The sequence below is a fragment of the Hippocampus guttulatus genome, chromosome 13 (genome assembly GCF_054856545.1).
Source record: "Hippocampus guttulatus isolate MCC_2025c chromosome 13, RoL_Hgut_1.0, whole genome shotgun sequence".
Taxonomy (NCBI): Eukaryota; Metazoa; Chordata; class Actinopteri; order Syngnathiformes; family Syngnathidae; genus Hippocampus; species Hippocampus guttulatus.
Genome location: NC_141273.1, coordinates 5,941,498 through 5,964,562, shown reverse-complemented (window position 1 = coordinate 5,964,562; position 23,065 = coordinate 5,941,498). Strand labels below are relative to the sequence as shown.

The window sequence follows — 23,065 nt, the reverse complement described above, 5'->3', positions numbered from 1 at the left end:
AGCATATACAGTACATGCACACTATATTTGCGCAGGTATGGCAGGGGATCAAACTGATTGGAGAGAAAAAATAGCGGGGTTGCAATTTGAACAAATAAAGCGGATTAAGAAGGTGTTCTAAAAAAATAATTGTTAAAATGTCATCAATAACACAATTCATTCGCTGTGCTTGTTGAAACGCTATGTGTAAGATGTTTCCAACGGAATCGGCTGCCTTACTAAAATATTACGACTTTTACTAATATTACTAATAGCCTATATTTGGTGCAATTCGTGACTTGCAATTGCAACGCAATTAAAAAAAATATATATTGATACAGTAAATGAAAGAGAATGACAAACGAGGGTGCATGTCACATCCTAAAATAATTGCACATGCTGCGTGTGCAATTATTTTGGGACGTTTTCATGAAATTGATTTTCAGTTACAAATCATATTCATTTTGTTTATTACTTTTTTGGGGGCGTTTTCTACAGATAATTAGTCGGAATGCGGAGGTGCGTGCTGCAGAGTTAGGAATGGGCCAGGGCATCAAACTTGAGTGGCCTCGTGTAATCAATAGCTCTGCACATTTCTTTCCAGACTTGGGGATATCAGCACGGATTCCAGAGACGTGCATTTTCACAGCATGTTTGGCAGACCTTCCATGCAAGGTAATGGTTCATGCGCTCGCAAAACGGCTCTTGTAAAACCTAACACTCCGACCTCAAGGTAACAAGGTGCAGAGCCCTTCCATATACTGTGTATCCATCCCTTCCATACCACCACGACCACCACCACCATCATCATCATCTTCATCATCATCATCGCCGTCGTCGTCGTCGGTCGTGGACACCGCCACAATCATCGGAGCACATGGAAGTTGTTTATGGTCGTGCAACAATTTCTCATGACACGAGACACGCAAACGAACACATGTGATTACCTTTCTCAACTTGGAAATTTGCTCAAAATTAACTGCGACCCGACTCCATCTGAAGTTGTGTCTCTTCATCTGGTTGTTATGCAGGACTCCCTCATCTGGACATCGGAGGAACTGCAGGGTATTGCGCTATGCGGGGCTGTGTTACGGTCGGTACCCTGCTCGCATATTTAAAACATATATATTGCAGGAGTGATATTTTCTCCGTTATTAAACTGAGATTAATTGTTTTAAATATGAAAATACATCATATTTATTATGATTAGGAATATAATTAAAGATCAACCGATTTTGGACATTTCTTTTATGATGAATTGCGATTATTATGGCAACGTTCGTGTGTAAAATGCATGATTTCCGTCAGTGTACTATTTTTTTTTATGCGTAGTCCAAATTTATCATCGAATTATATATTTTAATTATGTGGATTATTGCCTATATTTCCAGTTTATTTGCTTCGTTTTTATTTCTTTAATTGTGGTCATTATTTTTTAATGGGCGACTAGATGGAAAAAACATCCAAATCATGTGGCGTGGTGAGGTTATTTTTGTTTTTATTACCGTATGTCAGTTTGTGTGGTTTTGGTGATTTGAACGCATAATTCAATTATGGTTGGTTACATACAGAATACATTTTATAAAATCTTTTACTGTTCCATAAAAAAGTAAATGTTAATGTTTATTTAACAACAGTGACGAGTAGAGACGATTCACTTGTCGCGTGAATATAATCTATCGACTTTAACGACGACAGCTGAATTTTCAAAACACAATATACAATTCCTAATGCAGTACTAGAGTTGAAATTCCAGAACAATAGGGAACGGTTTCGCTTGCCAGTTTAAAGATACAAAACAACTGAATCCTTCTCCTCTACACTACGCCCCCAAATCGCCTTGATAATTTTAAATCGAAGCGTGCTGCGTTAAACGATTTCTCCATTAAATGTTTTCTCAAAACCACGAAAATGTATTTTTTTTTACTTCGACTGCAAAATACCGCTCTGAAGCAACAAGTTACAAAACCCCAACAAAACCAAATTCCAAGCGTTGTGATACATCGTAGAAACGGAATATTTTGCAACGTTTAGACGTGTCAACGAAATTTTAATGAAGCAAAAGAGAAAAACACCAGCAACAAAAACAAAAACAAAAATAACGATCATTTAATTAAACGGCTCCCATTTGTTTAAAAAAGAAAACCTTTTTTGCGTGTGCTTCCAAACGTGTAGAAAGATTTCAAGAAGTTTTTCCAAAGTATACCAAAATATTATGTTTTCATTTTAATTTCGTTTGTTATTTAATTATATGATTAGCGCAGATATAAAGAAATAGAAGTTAGCTGAACAAACTTGAGGTCAACACCTGACACCAGCAAGGTGCAATGACTCCCCCATCCTTCCCCCCAAAACGCCCCTCAGTAAATATTGGTGTTGGTTTAGAATGTCGTCCAATGATTCTCTTCCTCGAGTGTACTTTGTCTTGAAATAGTCTTTAAGATGTTTGTGTGTGTGTGTGTGTGTGTGTGCGTGCGTGCGCGATTGAAAGTGTGTGTGTGTTTTTTTGGGGGGGGACCATGTGCTACATTTTAAACTATGACTTTTCAAATGACATTTTCCCTAGAATTATAGTTTGTTTTTTTTAGTGCGACTCCAAACCGGTAAAACAACACAACATTTCCGAACGTATGTTATTGCTCACTCACAATGCGGGGGAAAGTCCATTCGCTTTAAATGCACACATCGCTGCTTGCCGCCCCCCCCTCACCGACTCTCCTCCTCTACTACAGTGTAGTTTGACCCTCTTGTATGAGAGGTGGTAATATCTGCTTTTGTTGTGCGCCTGTTGGTGAGCTTGTGTTAAAATGGAAGCTGGAGGACAGCAAGCCGACTTCTTTTATAGGCCCAAGAGCCATTCTGGGCAGTCGAACACGCCTAATGAGGGCGTGCAGCGGTGCCATGTGAGACATGCCAGCTTTTTTACCAGGCTGGGTAATTGCTTGTGACCTTCAATAAACACATCTCATGTGTCTTTATGTTGTCAGCATGTAAGTCTAATTGTGACAGTAAGGCAGATGCGTCAGATTTGTTGAGACGATGTTGGACTGTTGGAGTTTAAGGCAGGGAAGTTGTCGTTTTGTTTCAGAGGCAGACTTGGGTCTGTGTTTGCCCCCACTGAAGAGAATGACATTTACCTGAACAAAACTTTTTACTGTGGGCTAGTTGTTATCTCCAAGCGTGTTTCCTGTTTTAATGCCATGACGTTTTTTTTTTGTTTGTTTTTTTTGAATGTGTTGCTTGCTTTTCCTCTCACGCATTAAATTAACTCAAGGACAGTTTCACAGTTTCACCGTGTTGAACCTTCAGTTGCTCTCCCTGAAAGGAAGTTACTTGTGTTCCATAACATGTGCTACTCAAGTGCTTTAGAGACAAATATGGCTTTGGTATAAGTGAAAATGTGCTATCACAATGCCATATTTTTTTCTTTTCTGTTGATTTTCCTTTTCACATGGCCTCAAAATCAAAATTGATGTTGTTCACTCCCACTGCAAAACTGCAGGAAGAACAAGTGTTGTTTTTAGATGTGCTATCCGGAGCAGATAAAGGAGAACTTGCACTACCACAATAAGGTTCCGATCAGGTTAGGGCAGTAATTGTCACAGTAGTCCAGAACAATGTGTGTGTGTGTTTGTCACAGAAACAGATAGCAGAGAAGACACAGGTGAATAACTTCATGAGAATTGTGTCGAAAATTCTATTCTGTTCCAGTCGAAAATGGATTTAAATCACAGCATGAATGCAGGTACTGATTGTTGCTAAAACACACACAAAGATGTCTGTGCCTGAAATATCCTGCCCCAAAAATGGCACTATTTTTCCTTCATTTTAAAATGAATATGGTTTAATCATTTTCAGAGGATTGATTAATTAAAAATAATAGTTAAATAATTCAATCTCTCGTACAGGCCTATGTGTAGGACTTTCAGTGCACTACTATATTTAATATAACAAATTATATTAATATGACTTGAGTGTGTCTCATTTGAGAGCCGTGATTAGAAAATACCAAAATGTTGATCATATATATTGGTGTGGTCCAGTGCTGTTATTCGTGTAACTTTAGAGGCATATTCCTCCAAATGTTGGTTAAATTGTGAGTTGTTTGACTTCTTGGCCAATCAACTTTGCGGGTTGTACTATATTTTTGTAGATTTTACACATTACAGTACATCTAAGACAACGTATCTCGATTCAGATTATTTGGTTGAAAATTATTTCTATCCTGTTTCTGATACGCGGTTATTTTTGTTCAATATTTTAGGTACCAAGCTGTCTTCTGCAATTCATTTTCCCAACTCTTAATATTGTCGGCAGTCATCCAACTGTCTCTATAATGACAGAGAACGGGCTCCATACCTTTAAGTCTTTTGGATATTTATTTTGCAAAATATAGTTCTATTTAGAGTGGGATTGACAATGAGGCAGAATGGTTTTAGGGTGTGGCGAGCAGTTCCATGGTCGATCAAGATAAGGGCACTTGCCTTTTTTTGCAGTGCAAGCCTCTTGTCCAAACATGGCAAATGAAAAATGCCCAAACTTGATTTTAGAACTACAGTTCTAAAAACTACAATTGGGAATTTCTCCATTGCGAGACTAATAAAGGTTTTCTTATCTTATCTTACAGTAACAATCCAATCTCATGCATGTTCTCAGTAGATTTTAATAGGGCAGTAGAAAATATTAGCTCCAACAAATTGTACAACTGTACTTATGTCCACCACAGTGATTAAAAAAATATATAGCAATGACGCACTGCAAACATAATTAACTTGTACTTTGATTCTTTGGTGGGACCAAATCAGAAAATGGTACATAGTGTGTGGTTCATTAAGTGTTCGTCTGCTGCCCCCCAGCCCTCCCGCAAAAAAAAACAAAACAAACATGTATCCCACAAAGTACCGGTAAATGCATTTTGCCTCTGCTGCGCACAGGAGATATGTCACATTGAACAACGCAAAATGTGTTTTTTTTTCCAATGTAAAGTTCACTTCAGACTTCCTCAAATGGTAAGCACAAACACAGTTGTTGTGCAATAGTTTGTGCTACCCGAACCAAATAACACTCTTATCTTTGTGAACACTTTTTGATTTTGTTATTGAAACCGGATTGTGTTGTTGAACAACTTTAGAAAGGTATGACTGGCTATGCTATGATAAAAACAAACAAACAAACAAACAAAAAAAGGAGGCTGAACGGTGGGAAACATTGCGGTCAACTACAACCAAGCATTCGAAACAAATCTACCAAATATTTCCACCCATCCATTTTCAACGCCGCTGATCCTGAAGAAGGTCATGGTAGCCTATCCCGGCTGACTTCGGGCAGAAGCCAGACTACACCCTGAACTGGTCGCCAGCCAGTCACAGGACACATTTCGAGACAAACGACCAATCACACCCACATCGTCACTGAATGGAAACCGATCCCCCGCTGCCCACCCACAACTCAGGCGAGTGTATCACGACACCATTGGCGACCGAGCAAACATTTTTCAAATCCATCCAAACGGTGCCTGACTTACACAACGCATTAGGTTTTGCATGCAATCCGATGATAATTCTCATGAGAACGGGTTTTTGTCTTATCACAGTGTTATCACACTGGCAACATCGAGTTGTTGCAGTTTCTGGCCATTCGTGCAATGTTGTTGTCTTTAGCTGGTTGAAGACAAAAGCTTGTAACAGTCACATGCATGTTTGGATACCTCTACAGTTGGCTGTTGTTAGCTGGTGCAACTTTGCCGGCTGTGCTCGTCTGTTGTCAATTAGCGGAGGAACCTAATTAGTTTTGGGAGCACTTCAGACTTCATCTACAGCTGCTGTTGATTCATGCTTGTTCTGCTTGGATGTCCGCCACAGAGCGAAAAAGCGTGGGTCACACATGGTTGTTGACATGAGCCTTGTACACAATCTTTATTTCACGTCTCGCTCTGATGTTGAACATTATATTTTGACTTGCAGCTCTGTACGATTCTTCTTTATTCACGCACCAGGCTGTCCTGAGGGTGAAATCTTACCCTACCTTCAGTTTGTCTCGCTACTCCCATGCAGCTTTCGCGTCTAAGAACAGTCTTGCCTTCACTTATCTTCTTGAAACTGAAAAAGTCAACTCGCGTGTCACGAATTGTTGCGAGTCTAGCGTAATGCTGTGCCTTTAAGTGTAAGAATGCTGGATCCATTATGGAGAAGTCTGGAAAGGGCTATTCAAGGCCTTCTATCAGAGGCGGTGTGATATTCTGTTCCGCCAAACCAGAAATCAAGGACTTGGACAAGCCTTCTTTATGTCAGGAATAGGGGTAATGTATTTGCTCTGACAGCTGCTCCTTTTAAGATTAATAGTCTTATGAAAACCGGGTGTCTTTTTTCCCCCCCCAAAAAACAGGCTCTATATCATTCCGTGAGACCTCCTCCCAAAAGAAATCGACGGAAGAAAATTAATGTCACAACACAGGTCAAATGTGTGTGTGTGTGTGTGTGTGTGTGTGTGCGTGCAAGCAGAACTTAGGAGTTGGTTGCCAACTATAATTAATTTTTTTTCATCAAAATTGAATTAACTCATTCCTGCTCTCAGAATTTTAGACACAAATCATTTGTCAATGTTGGTCTTGGTATCAGTGTCATTGGAGGTCAACCAATAATCAAGTGATCGGGATTTGGACAAGATCCCTTTCAGAAATTGCAGTATAACCGGACTTTTTTGTTTCAATTCATTGCTTCCAACTTGGTGGGAAGGGTGGCGCACCCTTTTCTGTACCAAGCTGACTTGCAGTGCCGCCAGACACTAAGCAACGTCGATAAAAGCATGCTTGGATTTGCTTGGCGTGGAAGAATTTGACCCATCAGAGATTGTGCATCTGGATGATGAGACAAACATCCCCACAGTCATCTGTGACCAACTCCATATTTTCTTCTTTGTAAATTCCACTCCCAGTGTCGGTGTAACAGCCAAGCCTCACGGTATTTTTGTACTTCTAATGTATTTCCTACATTTCATTTCTAAATGAAATAATAGTCCTCGTGTCTTCTCTGCTGATGGCCCACAGAGATCTGGCCTTGTACCGTGACCTCACTGACCCACACGTTCATAAATACGCTCCATTATTTCTACCCTCGTGTGCTCGCCAGTTAGGCCAAGAAGTGGGTTTGTTTTGGGTGTCCTGTGTAAATTCCCGCAAGAGACACGCTTTCAGGACGTCCTGAATCGCACACACTATGCATTGCCGCCTGTGGTCACCTGTCATGGAGGTATTCTGCTGAAAGCTGCATAGCCCGAGTCCAGCGTTTGCATAATGGATACTTGTTTGTCCTGCTGCTGATGGTTTAATTAACTCAGTGTCCGTCCTCTGTGAATTGTAATGCCGTTCTGAAGTCCGCATTCAACAGGGCTGCACCTGTAAATGGACCTTTAAGGGAACATGTGCAGCTGACTGATGTCAGAAAAAGAGCCCACATGGTTATTTTTTTTTGGGGGGGGGGGGGGGGGATCGAATGTAGACACATTGCCTTTCAGGTCAAGAAAAATTACTATTTATTTTATGGTTAACACGTATTTCAGGAAGCTCTCATTTCTCTCATCGGCATGCCGGCATTTAGCAAGAATAAGTTCATGCCTTTTAAAAACTAATGAAGCAGCTTGAATACATTCGATATGTTGGGCACATTTCAAGCTGACAGACAGTGCGAGGTAAAGATCAGTTCACTCTACTATTGGGGGAAGCTGAGCTCACTCAACCTGGTGGTGAAATGTCTGACATGTTTGCACTGAGTTGAGGCAGACAGGTCTGCAACCAAGCCCGGACATGCAGGCCAAGAAAAAGCCCCTCATTGCTTCCCCCCCCCCCCCCCCCAGTTTTCCCAGGCAGACAAGCCCCTCCCCAAGGGTGACAGCTCCCTTCGTTCGTGCAGCCATCACCCAAGTAGTATTCATTCCCATCTCTCTTTGTCTACTGTTTTTACAGCAAACAGTTGACTATTAAAACCAATGCGGAAGGAAGAAGCTTGTGGAAATAAAAAGCATCATGTGCTATCACAAATGACAGAGAAGAAGAGGGGAAGTGAATATTAATGACACGAGGATTTAAAGCTTCCCGGGACTTATTGAGCCAGGTCCACTATTTACAGGAAAAAAAAAAAAATCTCACGCCCACCACCAAACAAAAATGCCACGAAAGTATTGATGCACTAAAATAACGATGGTTTCTCAGTTTACTCCCAGATCGCCTTACTCGATGTGAAATCTGGTTCCGTTTACTGGAACGCAATGCTATTTTTCTGTTGGAACAGGTGGATAAAGAAGTTAGTTGCACCCCCTGCCACCCAGAGGGTGAGCATTCAATTGTTCTGCCTGTCACTATATGTCGCTGGCATTGGCAGATGAACGAAAATACCGTCTTTGCAGCTGCGGGTAAAAAAAATATAAAAAATTGAACCAATTTGGTGAAATTGGATAATTTCCTGCAGGACACCTTATGAAATCTTACAGCTGACAGATGTACATATAATAGTTAAGAATTACTGTTCACAAAGTGCTCGTTATGTGTAAAGTGACATGTTTTTTGTGACGTTTTTCTATCATTAGGTAATTTTGCTTTCTTTTGTCTTTCAGTTTTTTAAGAAAGTAATTTTTTTTCCATTTAATCTAACCTTTCGGACAACACTGGTCAACAAATACTCATGACATTTTTTAATCAGAGATGTAAGTTTTTTGAGTGGTTATGAGTCTGCCCTCATTTTTTCTCTGGTATACTGTATCAGGTTTAAAAAAGTAAATAATAATAAGAGTAATAATAATAGTATATGATATTATGAATTGAGTGTTGGCTTCAGCAACAGCTGTAATTTTATTCTGCAACACTATAGCTAAAAAAATACACATGGCTGTTTTTTTTAGGTGAAATTTATAAACAAAAAATGAAAATATCCCACAAACATCATTTTAAAAATCGGATTGATGTTCTTTCAACTAAAATAAAATCAAAAGACATTTCATGATAAATGGAAAATTATTATTCCAAATGAAATTTATACCCACAATTTCTACAATCGTGGAACAATGGTCAACAGCAACTTTTAAATGCGTCCCTAAATGTATTTTTGACAATGACAAGATAAAGCTTTGTCTCAAATAGATAATGGAGTTATTCTCTCATTTTCCTAACTCATCAGTCATTAGTAGCTGCCACTGGTAACATCAATTCTACCCACTGTAGCATTATGATCAAATTCAGTAACCTGATTTATTAAATGAAGATTACGGTAGGTGGTAAATGCCCTCTAGTGGCCGTATGTATGAACAAAACCAAGGAGTCAATTTGGCTACCTGTCTGTTTTACCAATACATTCACTGTAGACTGGCAGATTAGGATCATGAAAACGTGTCACAAACTACATAGTAGTTCCTCTTCTCAACTGAAAGGTGCCAAAAAACACATACGAAAATATAATTTACTGGTAAGATCGAAAGCCTGTGTTCTTTGTGAGCGTTGCGATCATAATCAAATATAAATAAGCCAGTTATTTTTCCGAACAAACAAACTAAAAGATCATAATGCCATTAACTGATTTCCCTGCAGGCCCCTATAAAGTCCACAGGTAAATATGGGTGCTGTCAACTTCCTTCAAGGCTTGAGGTGGTATAAAATGTCAAGGAGAGGTTCACGGAGAGTAAATAGAGGATATCTTTTTTTTAAATTATACTCAACATCCGCATAGGGATGAGTGATGTAAACAATGGAGGGGGCCAACATCTTTAATCAGCGTTATTGGGGGATCACATAGGACTACGCATGTTTGAAGCAAACAAAGATCACCACGTACTGTGATCCCCCCCCCGTGTAAGGACTCCCGCATAAGAGTCCGGTTCAAAGTTGGCAAAAAACTGCTGAACAACAAACCAACATTCATTTTGACAAATATCATCTTACTTTCAAGTCGGGAAAATACCGTTCAGCTCTTTGGTGCATACATAAAATGTAAAGCATTTCCGTGTATCGTAAATGGAAGCAACCCTGCTCGTATTCAGTTCAGTCCCGTGAACAAATACTGTACACAAGGCAGTCTTGAATAGAGATAATTTCACCAAGATTTAACGGAAAACCGCAATCATAAAGGTTTATACAGTATATAAATAATAACGGTGTAGATTTGTGTTGTCATAGCAAAGTGAAGTAACATAATCCGATTCCTCAGTTAATCACAACCGGTCATCACAGTCCCTGCAGAAATCCGATTGATAACAGGAGCACTCGAGCTCACACGTACAAAGTCAAAGTAGTCCTCTCGAAGAAACCCCTGCAAACAGACACACGAGATCCTGTTAGTGACGGACTCAGAGGTCCGTCTGTACTTAACCAGACTGGTGACGATTACACTGATGGATCAAAATCCACTTCTGTCAGTCCTGAGTCTATCTTTTTATTTTTGTTTTAGTTTCCCTTCATTCGTCGATCGACAGCAAAACGGGCATCCGTCAGTGAGGGACTGACAGACTTTCAGTCAATACTGACAGAATGCCCAGCTGTGGAAATCTTAATTGGATCAGAAAGGAGCTACAAGGGGATGGTAAGAATGTCCCCAAAGGAATTTTACATTTAACAATAATTGCACAAAATTTGCACTCTACAGAATCACTACACACCAGAATATTCTGTCAAATCAAAAGAAGATGATTTCCAAAGTGACACAAGTTAAAGTTCCAATATAAGCTTCGCAAAACTTTCATGATCAACAAAATCAAAAACTAGGGCAATTCGATTGCGGGCCCCTCCCTGCTTTGCCCTTCATACTGTCTTATTTCAAAGAAGGATCTCCACATGCATTTGTTTTTTTTTACGCCTACTTTTATCAAAAGACTGTGTACATCTGACATGAACCATTGTCAAATGAGACACATTGGAAACCTGGACCGTAATGTGATTCTCTTTAACCTGCAAAGATTTACAGCAAATGTGACAGGATTCTTCAAGTACGCATTTTACATTAAAAATCCCTCAACATCAAAGTCACACATTGGCCCATCTTGTTGTTCTGAACTGAGCTCTCTTTCTCTCTCTGTGTTTTGACTTCATGTTATTGTGGTGTCTATGACAACCAAGCCACATTGTTGCCATTAGTTCGGAATGCAAAGTGTCTAACCCTTAAGTTCGATTTGTGTGAAGTTTATACAGTATTTAGTTTTTGAGCAAAAGAATTAAATATGACCCATCTTGGTATTATCTCATTAACGCTAAATGGTTATGATTTGAAGAATGCTTCAATTAGGTGCCGTGCCACTGCGGCACAAGGACTGACGTCTCTGTTTATATTCTTTCAGCAGCATTATGTAAATTGGAGGTCACCGTCACGGTGCCCAAGATGCCACGGCCTGTTGAAAAAAAACATCTCACCCGTGATGGTACATTGTGATTTCCTATTGGAGAAGTGACCATTTGAAAATATAAACACTTGCGGAGATCGAGGGAAAGAGAAAGCCTTGCCGATTGATATTTATCTGTTTCCTCGCATGCTACGTCAGCGCCGATACGTATTTATGCGAAATCATTAACATGGTGAAGTAGCTCTCAGTTTGAAAAAGTTTGGTGACCCCCGTTGGAAAATATCAAACTCAAAATAGTGAATTAGATTAAAGAAAGAAAGACTTAATTAGCAAAAAAGTGTGAGTTTAAGTTAAGAGGGGATGTTTGACTGTCTGTTTGCCTCGAAATGACTCATACTAAGCCTCCGTAGCCTCTTTCTCCTTTACTGAACTTGAACCCAGACAAGTACCAGCAAGTCCTGGAGGACAGGTTTGATGGGCTACTGTTAATAGTTTTCTTTTCTGCACTCACACATCCAGCCGGCTTCAAGATTGTCGACGATAAACCCCCTCAAAAATGTATGGACCAGTTTTTAAATGTAATATCATTTGCCATTGAAATGAGAAGTAGGCTTATATCATGTGACACACTTTCGAAAAAAAAAACATGGTGGCATCTCAGTTTTTGCGAAAATTTAGCGTTCATTTTCTGGATGTGGACCAACGAATCCCTTTTTTTGTTCTTCACCTTTTAGCACTGTGGGTCATATCAAGTTCTCAGCAGCGAGAATGCTGACTCCCTGATAGCATCAACAAGATGGTGCAAAGTGATGACAAGTCTGCAGAATCAGCCTGCCTGGCAAGGCGAGAGGTCACGGGTGACTGAGAACACGTAGTTTTGTTAGTCATGACATCATCATTAAGAAATGAGCCGAGGATTAGTTAAGTCAGCCGCCGCATTCAACACCGACTGGATGGTTTTCACGACATTTACTGACAGGAACAGCACATTCATTTTAGTCGCACACGGATGCCTTTTTTCGTTCAGGCGTTTGAATGTTTTATTTTTAATGAGTTATTATGCTCGCTTTCATTGAAAGCATCTGTGGGTTTTGATTTGTTTTATTGTTTATTATATTAACCCTCAAAAATCATACAAGATGTTACATACTGTGATCATATTGACAGTATGTGGTAATACGGGATAACATTGAAATAGATGCTCATAAAGTTGAAATTAAATATGTTTATATCTCTTTCCATGAACTACACACAAATATTAGCTCAATAATGTCACGGTCTGCATTATGATTCCAGCTTTTTTGGGAAGGCAAAACAACAACTCTTTTCCTTTTCAGCAATCTATATTTGGACTTGAGTGAGGTTCTTGATTGATGCGGGGAAGATTTCTGCCACCTCTGCAGATCATGCTTCGCTCCTCAAATGAAGTTCTTCCATACAAGTTGCACATACATTGATTTTCTACCATATATCCATTCAATTATTTGTTTGTTAAGTTCGATTTTTTTAAACCCAATTTTGCGTACTTTTGAGACAGCGGTTTTAAGAGCATAAGCATTTTTTTTTTTGTTCAATCTTTAGTACTTTCCCACCTTGAGCTTTACAGATGCATCCCGATATTGAAATACGCTCCATGTTAGTGTGAAGACAACAAAAAGGAGGATGAGTGCACACTGCCACCCGAGTTCAGAACGAGGAAGGGTACCTGAGCAAACTCTCTTTTGGATACATTTACATGTAAACATGTTCAGTATGCAGGTGGAAATATGGGCCGTTGGTGAAAAAATATTCATAACCTGTATAGTGGGGGGTCATTTGGCAAATGATAAACTTGAACTACACCGCCCGTGTCATGAAAAAGGATTTGAATTAAAACATACTTGGGTGCATGAGAGTCCTCCCTCTGACAAACGTGTTCACACATTTGAAGCTGCAGGTCATGTTGAGTTCTTTCAGCATATCTGTTTCACTTCCACACTCTTTTAAGTTTTTGTGCGGACACCCCTTTCCAAAAGTAATGGGACGGTGAGGACAATTCCTTTATTTCTTACTTAAAAAAAACAAATATGGGACGAGACCAACATTTCAGCTTTCATTTCCAGGTAATTATTAGTAATATACAAGTTCACATTTTAGGTGAGAGGCAGATAGTCTTGACTTTAGTCAAGATTGATTTTGAAGACTTTCTCACTTTTCAGCAGCTGGTGTAACATCTCGAGATCAATTCATGAGGTGTCTGCAATAGTCGCTCTCATAATGTTTGTGTCTGTAACTGCTGCTGGTTTCCTTGATCTACTCATTTGGCATCTCTTATTTGATACACCAAAGTCAAGACATTCGTTAAAATCATGTTTCCCCGCTTCACAAGTGAATGTTTTTCCACACATAGAAAGTCCTCTTCAGGGTATTAAAGAAATGTTGGATGTGCTCCAAATTTCACGGTGACAAACTTTAAAACCATTTTTTAAATTTTATTTTTTTAATTTAAGGAAATGTTTTAAGTTTTACTTTTGCAAAAGTAGATCTTTTTGCATTTCACAACAAAGAAATACAAATTGACACAACCTTGAACTGAATCCCAAGATAAAAGTCAAAACAACTCGGTAAATTTGGATTTGGATCAAAAACAAAAAAAAAAAAACCTTGTTAACTCACATTGCTGTCATAAATCCAAGTGAAAGGACTTTTTTAGGCCAAAAAAAATCTTTTTGGGTTGTAGTTTTCACGTTGGTTACATTTATCAATGAAACAATCAATCAATCAATCAAACTTTGCTCTGCTAAATTCGGTGTCTCATTCAACATATTCTTGTCTTTTAAGATGTGGATCAGACTCAGAAGTAAACATTTGCAAATAAAAGCTGAAATGTTGATCGCATGTCTCACGTTGCTCTATTTTAATGTCAAATCCAAAAGTTTTCATTCCAAAGCAAAAGTAAAGGACTTGGCCTCACTGTTATATGCCCACACTAAATTATATACAGTCAAATAAGATCGGAGCCCTGTGAAAATTGACTTACACGCCAATATTTTTGCATGTTTCTAGAGATGCCACAAGATGGCAGCAAAACACTTTTTATATTGGCTAAAACTACGGATTTAAGAAATGCCGATTTCCCCCTCACAATCAGCATAGTAAAATACGACTGAAATAAAGTATTGCTTTGGTACCATATGATTGTTTCTTGATGACAGAAAAATGTTTTTATGTTTGACATGGCTTTGGCCTGTGAACCAAAATATCACATCAGTGAGTTTTTCAACAAATAAGTTTCGCCCCAAAAGGTAGTGAATTGGTGAATTTGAGAAAGCCAAATATGATGAGAATTCACAGTACTCCCAAAGAACGTTTTGGAAATTATGCAATTTAAAAAAAACTGCCTTTCTTAAAAGACGAACGCTCATTTTTGAAATGCACTTTTTTGCCATTATATTATACCAAGAAAACTAATTGTCTTGTGCACAAGTTGATGTAGCAGTGCGGTGTTTTGCACTTCTGAAATTACACTTAAACACTGAAGAAAAAAACCAAGGCATAGTCCTAAGCACACTTGACATCAAGATCAACATTTTAAGGACACGCGATGCCACCGACACTTCTTATTGTCTCTTTTTTTTTTAACCGAGAAAGCAGTGCTTAAGTAATCATGAGATAAAATAAATGAGTCCACACGTGAATCTTTACAGAAAAAGGTAGTAACACTCAGTTTTGTTTGACGCTGTCAGGAGCGTTGCCATTTAAAATATTATTTTGTCATTGTTTTTTGTGGTTGGATAGTGCAGTATTTTGTTGTGGTGTTGAACAATAAATTTCTTTTTAACATTGTCGGTGCAACTTTGGCAACTTAGTCCCAGGCTTTTTTTTTTTTTTTTTTTAAATTGGTCTGACTGTTGAAAAATGAGATTGAGCAGGGTGAAACGAAGCCAATACTGTACTCCAACATTTCGTTATTGAACTACTGTGACGAAAAGATGGGCGGCTGGGTTGGAAAGCGAGTACTGTATGTTCAAACACATATCAAAATCGCCCGCCAGGTGGGAGTATAGGCTCGCCCAACTTTATGTCATCGAAGGCCAATAATCTTTTTTATTCTGCTCTCTGGCTTCTGGCCAGCAGGTGTCAGACTATACCAGGGATGTTCAGAGGGCACGTTATTGCCCTCGCGAGGATCAGGGAACACGCTGACTGAACACCGTCGAGTAGACATTTGTGCTCGTTTATCAATATAACTATTATCTTGGAATTTATATTGAATTCCACAAACTCTCTCGTTTGTACAAAACACAAACTAATTCCTGACGCCCAAATTATGAGGATGCACTTCAAATGATCAACATAAAAAACAAACAATTCCTGTTACTGCTTTATGGCTAGCCAGTTGCTATATTTTTTTAAGTTGTTGGTCCAGCCGAGTTTTTTTTTCTTCGTTTTTTTCTTGATTTTCATCACTCTATTTTTCCATAAAGGTTTATTCACTGTGACTTTTCTCCTTTTCTAAGTTTCAAGCTTTTTTTAATTACCATTAATGTAAGGCACAGGCTTCAAAGTCAAGGCTCAGGGGCCAGATCCGGCACCCCACGTCATTTTATGTGGCCCGCGGGAGTAAATCGTCTGTGTCAACTGTCATTATTCTTGCTGAAATCTGTACCGAAATGTCAAATTGTCATGGGTAATAAATAATGTTGAGGCTTTGCACCGGCCCTCTGAGGGAAGCCGTAACTCCGAAGTGGCCTGTGACAAAAAAATGAATTTGACACCCATGATGTAAGAGGTGCCAACAATTTTGTCCAGTTTGAAAAATACACAAACTGGTCACAACATCAGATATTCCTATATCAGGTCATGAGGTTTTACATAAAATCTGTTTAAAAAAAACATAAAAATGTTGAAAAAATCATCAGTTCAACACAGACCATACAGCCTATAGGGAAAGGCTTCTTTCCCTATGGCAAAAAACAGGAATGTGATTTCACAAATGAAAAATAAACTCACATTCTTGTTGTTTGTCCTGAAATACCTCCTACAGTGAGTGTATTTAGCTGAGCAGGGATATCACCATTACACATCGGCACAGAGCTGCACCAAGAAATTGAAAAGACACCTCTGATTAATGTGACATTATAAAAAAAAAAAATCCATCATTGACAGCGAGGGCCACATTGCTCATCGGGTTCAGCCGTGTCGGCTCCCTTTTCTTCCCATCCTTCATCCGCTCGGCGTGGTGCCCTCCACCATGAAAGTCGAACAAATGTGCTGACATTGATCCTGTCTCTGCTCCCAGCCTAATTTCATTCCTGCCCGAGAGAGACGGCAATCTCCAAAGATCTTGACAGACAATTGTATTTACTATTTTCTTTTCACAAGCCAATAAAGGGTGAGTAGTTATTGCATCAGATTATTTGAAAAACCGTTTAATGATTCCAATTTATAACTCTAGACTGAATAATGATACGGCTAAGAGCTGACAGGCCATGATAAATGAAGCCTCATATAATACATATTTAGTGTGAAGAATTGCTGGAGATGAATTGCGCAGTGATACAAACTCATGATAAAGAATAGTAAGAGCCACTAGAAGACTTGATAATGCGCTATTCATTTTCAAGTGATTTTGCTGCTTAATAAAAGAGCACAAATTAAAAATATATTTATTGTAGAAGAATATTGCCTGATATCTCTGCGTGCTGCAGTGCCACTCTTTTTCTTGAAATTGAAACCTGACTTATATGACGCTCGCTGTCAGTGCATTCCATTTCATCAGATCGTTTCACATTTTTTCGTCCACCCATTTTCTCCTACCTACCGATCTGAATTTATTTTGGTGTAAACCTTGGACTCGCCACTGGTCAAACCCAGGGCAAATGTGATTCTATGTTGAGTGGGAATTCATACCATGCGAGATGAACAAAAGTAAACCGTTTTCATTTATTTAATCTCATATATATATATATATAATGTATATAAATTGTATATAACTTAATTTGAGGTCTCGAGTAACACAATTTCTAAACCTATTCAAACCAGATATGTGATCCAGGACAGTACTTATGATCCTGTCTTTTGTCTGCAGAAAATGTTCTCCTACGAGCCTCGGCATGAAAAACCGATCTAGAAAAATACTTCTTTTTTTATTCTTGTTTATTGTTTAATGCAGATCAGTGATATGTAGGGTCATTATAGTGTCAATAAAACAACAAACTGACTTTACTTTTACCCCGTGCTATACATGCAATGTTTTTAATCACAAATTTGTACTTGAAGTTATTGGAAAACAATGGCTGCCGAGATGCTCAGATGGCTTTTAACACAGACAATAAATATATGGCGGACTTGGGAACTGCCCACCTCTGTTTTGTACTCCAGGGTGATGTGCCTGCAGTGCAAGGGCAACATCCTCAGCCATCCCTGCATCCATCCCGGTTTTCAAGCCTAAATTAGAATGATAAAAGTCTATCAGTGATGAGGAAATGTAAATGAGGAGAGCGACGATACGGCCTTCATTTAACAATCCCGCTTGCATGGGGGGTGTGGGGGGTGGTGGGGTGAATTATCTGAGGGTCACGTTGATGCCCGGAGCACACATGAAACTGAGATGACTATATTGGCTTTGATGTAGATACAGAAGGGTCAGAGGACGGTGAGATGAAGCCCATCAGAATAAGTGACCCCGATGTCTGTTTGGGAGAGCTGTATCAAACAAGGGCTTGAACAGCCTGTTGTTCTATGTGAGCACATCCTTTAACACAAATTGACATAGACTTCACACATATGAAAGCATATTGCTTAAAGTACCACTTAGGACCATGCTAATACATTTACCGCCATTGCCATTCATACCTGGTTCACTGGTATGGGCAAGCGAGTTTGTTCTTTACCAAGGTTTCGATGCTATTATTTTATTTTTTTAAAATACTGTTTGATTCCAAAGGTAAGCTCTCTTTTGACATTGAATGAAATGCTGCCGGTGCTATAAATACTCATTGTGACACCATGTGCGCAATCTAAATTTTAGTACCAATTTTGATAATGATTTATTTCCCAAAGATTTTTTTTGAAAGCATTCACGGAGCGAATCAGTTGTCCGCAGATCCATCAATCTGCCCATTTATTCATCTCGCCAATGTTATATAAATGAAACCAAAGTGAAGGAAGATATGTGCAGTAATTGCTTCTACGTTGGGGTATGTGTTCCACGCATCCACCTCCATATGTCAGTCTAGCATTCCATGCACACTTTGTTGTCCTTAAACCTCTTGTTGTGTTGGTTTCCATCCAACAATAATCATGTCTTAATGTGACCTTCTGTGTAATTAATCATCCAAAATCACCCACACCCTCACATCCCTATATTGCGATGTATCTAAAAACGGAACCAATAAAGAAAAAAAACATTTGAAGCTTTTGCCCCATTTTGCCAAATGAGCTCCATTGATGTGATGAATATTTGACCAAAATCTCAAACTTTTTTTTTAAAAGAAGGAAATCCTTTCTTTTAATCATCTCAGGTTTGCCCAGAGAAGCACCATTCCAAACCGTTCTTGATTAGTGTGCAATAGTGACCATGGTTTCAAAAATATAAATTATATGTACAGTATTTCATTGGATTTTAGTTCAAGGAATTTCCTGCAAGTGAGCTACTGGGAGATGTGGTTAGAGAGTAGCAAAGCGAACCCAGGAGAGGCTTCTAAAAACACAGGTTGTTTCTCTCAACAGATCCTCGAGATGTAGCTCATCCGTGATTGCCTGATAGTTCCGGACACAGAGGGCTGCGCTTCGACCTCCCATACACAGCCTAGCAACACACTATGACCTCATCCCTCTGCCACCCACCCATAATGGCTAATCAAAGAACGAAAACAATGTGGCCTTATTCTATGCCACCTTCATATCAGAAGCATAACCCCAAGAATATTTCTGTCCAGCTTTGTAAGGATAAGCTGCATTCCTCATTTTGATCATATTAAAACACTACATTACTGGTCCTTTTTGTTGTTGATGTTTGTTTTCACAACCAGCAACCATTCACTATTACGTGTCTGCAGAGTTGCGCTCTTGATGTATATGTTGTTAAGCTATTAGTGACGTCCTATAAAGTCCTACAAAACATCTTGCAGTATTAACCCGGTGAAGCTGAAAACGGGATGGAATGGAATCCGATCTTTTTAGAGACATTTTGTTGTTATTTCACTTCTGACAACGTGAATGAGGACATAAAACACGCACGCACAATGTGCATTGTATTTCCTTGGCGGTTATTTAGCTGTGTTAAATCCTCCATACGCAGGCCTCCCACCCGGAACCTCAGTTCTCGTACAAGACCTCAGGCGACGGTGAACAAGGGGCGTCTGAATGGCCCTAGACTGGCCTTTGTGTGGCCCTACTGCAGTGTCTCTTTATTTACACAGTCTTTAATGCTGTATGTTTTCTTTCCCTTAATTGCGTTGGCCTTTGGTGGCCTCTGGTCAATCAATACCATTTCTCCAATGACATCAGCACCTCTATTCATCCTGTTTGGCCTTGCCAGGTGATGGTGCAGCTTCGTGAGAGAAACTAACAGCTTTCTTTTTTTCTCCCATCACCGAGCTCACCAGGTACCATGCACTGCCATAACAACGTGTAAATTATTGATAGATAACCCGACAAACGTGCATGTGCCATGAGTCAGAACACTCTGCCAAGAAAATAATCACACATTTGGTCTCCCTGGATCTTATTACAATCACGCTGATGATTGCCAAATGATGAAAAAAAAAAAGGATGGATTAAACACGAACAGAAGTGGGTCTTCGTCCGTTAGTATAACTGTCACAAACTGGGCCATGTCCTGACGGACATTTCAGTCCGTCACTGACGGATGCCCATTTTGCTGATGACTGACAGAAACACGCCCCGCCTGTCTTGTGTGTTTGTTTGCGGCGGGGGGCGGGGGGGGGGGGGGGGGTCTTAGAGAGGACCGCTTTGACTATGTACACGTGAGAGTGAATGCTCCTGTTTCAAAAGGATCTCTGCAGGGGACCGTGATGGCTGTGATTGGCTAAAGAGGCGGAACCATATGACATCACCTCACGGTCCTGGACAACACAAATCTGGCTGGCATTTTAGGCGTTAAAACAGCTGCAGGCAGGCACCGGGTCATCCATCCATTCATTTTCTGATTTCTGACATTTATCTTCACAAGCGTCGCGGGGGGTGCTGTAGCCCAGGGGTCCCCAACCGCCGGTCTGCGGACCACTACCGGTCCGCAGGGCATTTGGTACCGGGCCGCACAGAAAGAACTTGCCTTAATTCCGTTTTATTTATTTCGGAATACTAAAGATGTTTTATTTTGAAAAATTACCGGATTCTCCGTTACATCCGTCTGTGTCACGCTTGACACGCGTCAAACCGGTTGCCAGCCAATCGCAGGGCAGGCATCAGGTCAGAAGATTGAAAAATAATTCAAAATCCATTTTAATCACATAGGATTTTTTCTTTTTTAATCTATTGGACCATGACGTGTTTTTTGTGTGTGTGTTTGAGGGGTGGGACAGACTGACTGATGGTGACATATACAGATGGAAGCAATGACGGAAGTGCAGTTAAAATAACATGAAAGACCGATTTACGATGACGGTTTGGTTCGGCTTGAAAAAATGACGGGCACTGTCGACGATGAACGGGCACATAGGCCGCTGAAGCGATCTACCATCCATCTACTTATCAAATGATGCAACGTATTGTGATGCGTTTTTAAACAGAGGGTGCACCTTTCTGTACACTCACTCAGCGGTGGAAATGATGGTGAGGTCTGCTTGATGCGGCAATCAGTGTCAGCAAAACAATTTTGTTGACCTTCGACACCGTAGATGAGGTTGGGAGAGAGCGAGTTGACATGCGTCCACCGCTAGCGCGCGTGTGTGCGAGAGCGCAAGCACATTCATCATAAGAGCTCCCCTCTCCTGTGTCCAATTCAGCGATGATTCTCTAGTGCGCCACCATGGCAATGTTTAGTCAGAGCAGGACATAATTATCTTTTTGTGTACTTTAATAAGGAGACATCCGAGTGTTCAGATGACAAGGGCACACACACTACAAAACTCCTGCGCTGTGATATTATCCCCTCCATTCGATGTAATTAAAACATAAATAATGAAACGCCACTAACTAAAGTAACTGGTATGCAAATCTGAGGATCTAGTGAGTTGAAGAACACTTTTTTTTTAAATGCCAAATGGGGACCATTTAAAGTTGACCTTTGGAAATGTTATTTTGAATGCAATGTGATGGTGCTGTTTAATTTGAAGAGGTGCTTATCTCAAAGTCAACATCTTACTTCTGTTTTCCTGACGTACACTCAGTCACCATATATTAGGCAGTAGCCTGGCAACCACAAGAGTCGGGCTGTCGCAAATGGATATGTTTGCAATATGCCAGGCCTGGCGTGCTCCTTACTGCTGACCCCGCCTGCCATTTTGTTTCGTTCCTGTGAAGGTGTCACTGATAAACGTTACCTTGTCTCAGCAGGTGTGCCTGGATGGAGGGCCCCGCCGTACGGAAGAGGTCACCAACCCTACAGTGTTTCCCCCTTTTATTTGAATAATGGGCCATTAGGACGGGTGGATGTCCGACGTTAAAGTAGCCATATGTGTCTCTTAGATAAAAGACATAATTATCTGAAAGAGGGAGGATGTGTTTGTACACCCTTTCCCTCAGAATTTGGCACATACTTTGACCATTAGGTGGCGACAGCGAGTGATTGAGGATGGGACAGCTCAGGCACGGCACTCACAAACACCTACTCTGCACACGATTTGGAAAACTCCCTTTTATGATATATTCAAGTCCAGCAGAGCCCAATCGAATGAACAGGATACCCCCCCCCCCCCCAAAAAAATGACTGTATTACTGTGTTATGACCACAGCTTGAAGGCAATCACCTCATGACTACTATTAGGAATTTGCTGAATAATAAAACAAAGTATGAAATGTGTAAAGCTTCCTTTGGTGTTCTTTTCTGACAGCATTTTGGCTGCTTTTTCTCCCACATCGTTGGAGTTTAAGAGCGACTTTCCATACAATCCATTGAAATGGGGATAGGACATTTGGAGTGTTATTTATCAAATCCGAAATGGGTGCCAATTAAAGATGAGTTCTTTATCATTTATTTGCCCTTGGGGGTTTTATGCCTCTGCCGCTATCACCTTATAAAAGCTTCCTTTTAACACAAAGAATAGAAGCCCATTTCATGACCTCCTCTAATGTATTTTCATCCATCGTCACTGCGTGGAAAAAAGTTTTCACCTCAGCACAAAACATGTTAATTGCCAACACGGGCCCAGTATAAAGAAAATATCTCCACGTTGATTATCTAAATATGTCGGCAACCCATCTGCAGGAAGCCATTGAAATTACTAAATTGTGTATTCTCCTTGTCGTCTTTCAATTTGAATGCATTCTTAATCAAAAGGCTTCAGAAATGTGCAGATGGGTAATCCTTGTGTCTGCAAGGAGCAGCCTGGTTCAAGGTGAATGTTTCACACCCCTAAGCCCTCACGTTCTGCTCCATTGTCTGGTTTTAGTTCATATCCTCACGGGTTGCTCACCGCACCCAAAAGGGGCACTTTTCTGCAACACGCGCAGACATTAGCAACTACCCGACACCTCTCTTCCATCTGATTTTGCAAACGCAATCAAAAATGTTTCCAAGAACAACACCGTCTGTCAACAATCACGTTTGTGGTTCAACTTTTCTCTTCAAACAAATCACTGTGATTGGAGGCCTTCACTTTTT

General features: G+C 40.0%; 1 protein-coding gene across 1 annotated transcript; it reads left to right on the top strand.

Annotated features, from left to right (window-relative positions):
• The first annotated feature begins 1 nt into the window (after position 1).
• On the top strand, positions 2–22,268 carry LOC147196095 (uncharacterized). Its single transcript, XM_086128158.1, has 7 exons — positions 2–35; positions 584–654; positions 1,011–1,072; positions 10,410–10,541; positions 11,293–11,373; positions 12,030–12,152; positions 21,796–22,268. Exons 2-7 carry the CDS (start codon positions 630–632, stop codon positions 21,868–21,870), a joined length of 498 nt encoding a protein of 165 aa, XP_085984284.1. The 5' UTR covers positions 2–35; positions 584–629; the 3' UTR covers positions 21,871–22,268.
• Positions 22,269–23,065: the final 797 nt, after the last annotated feature.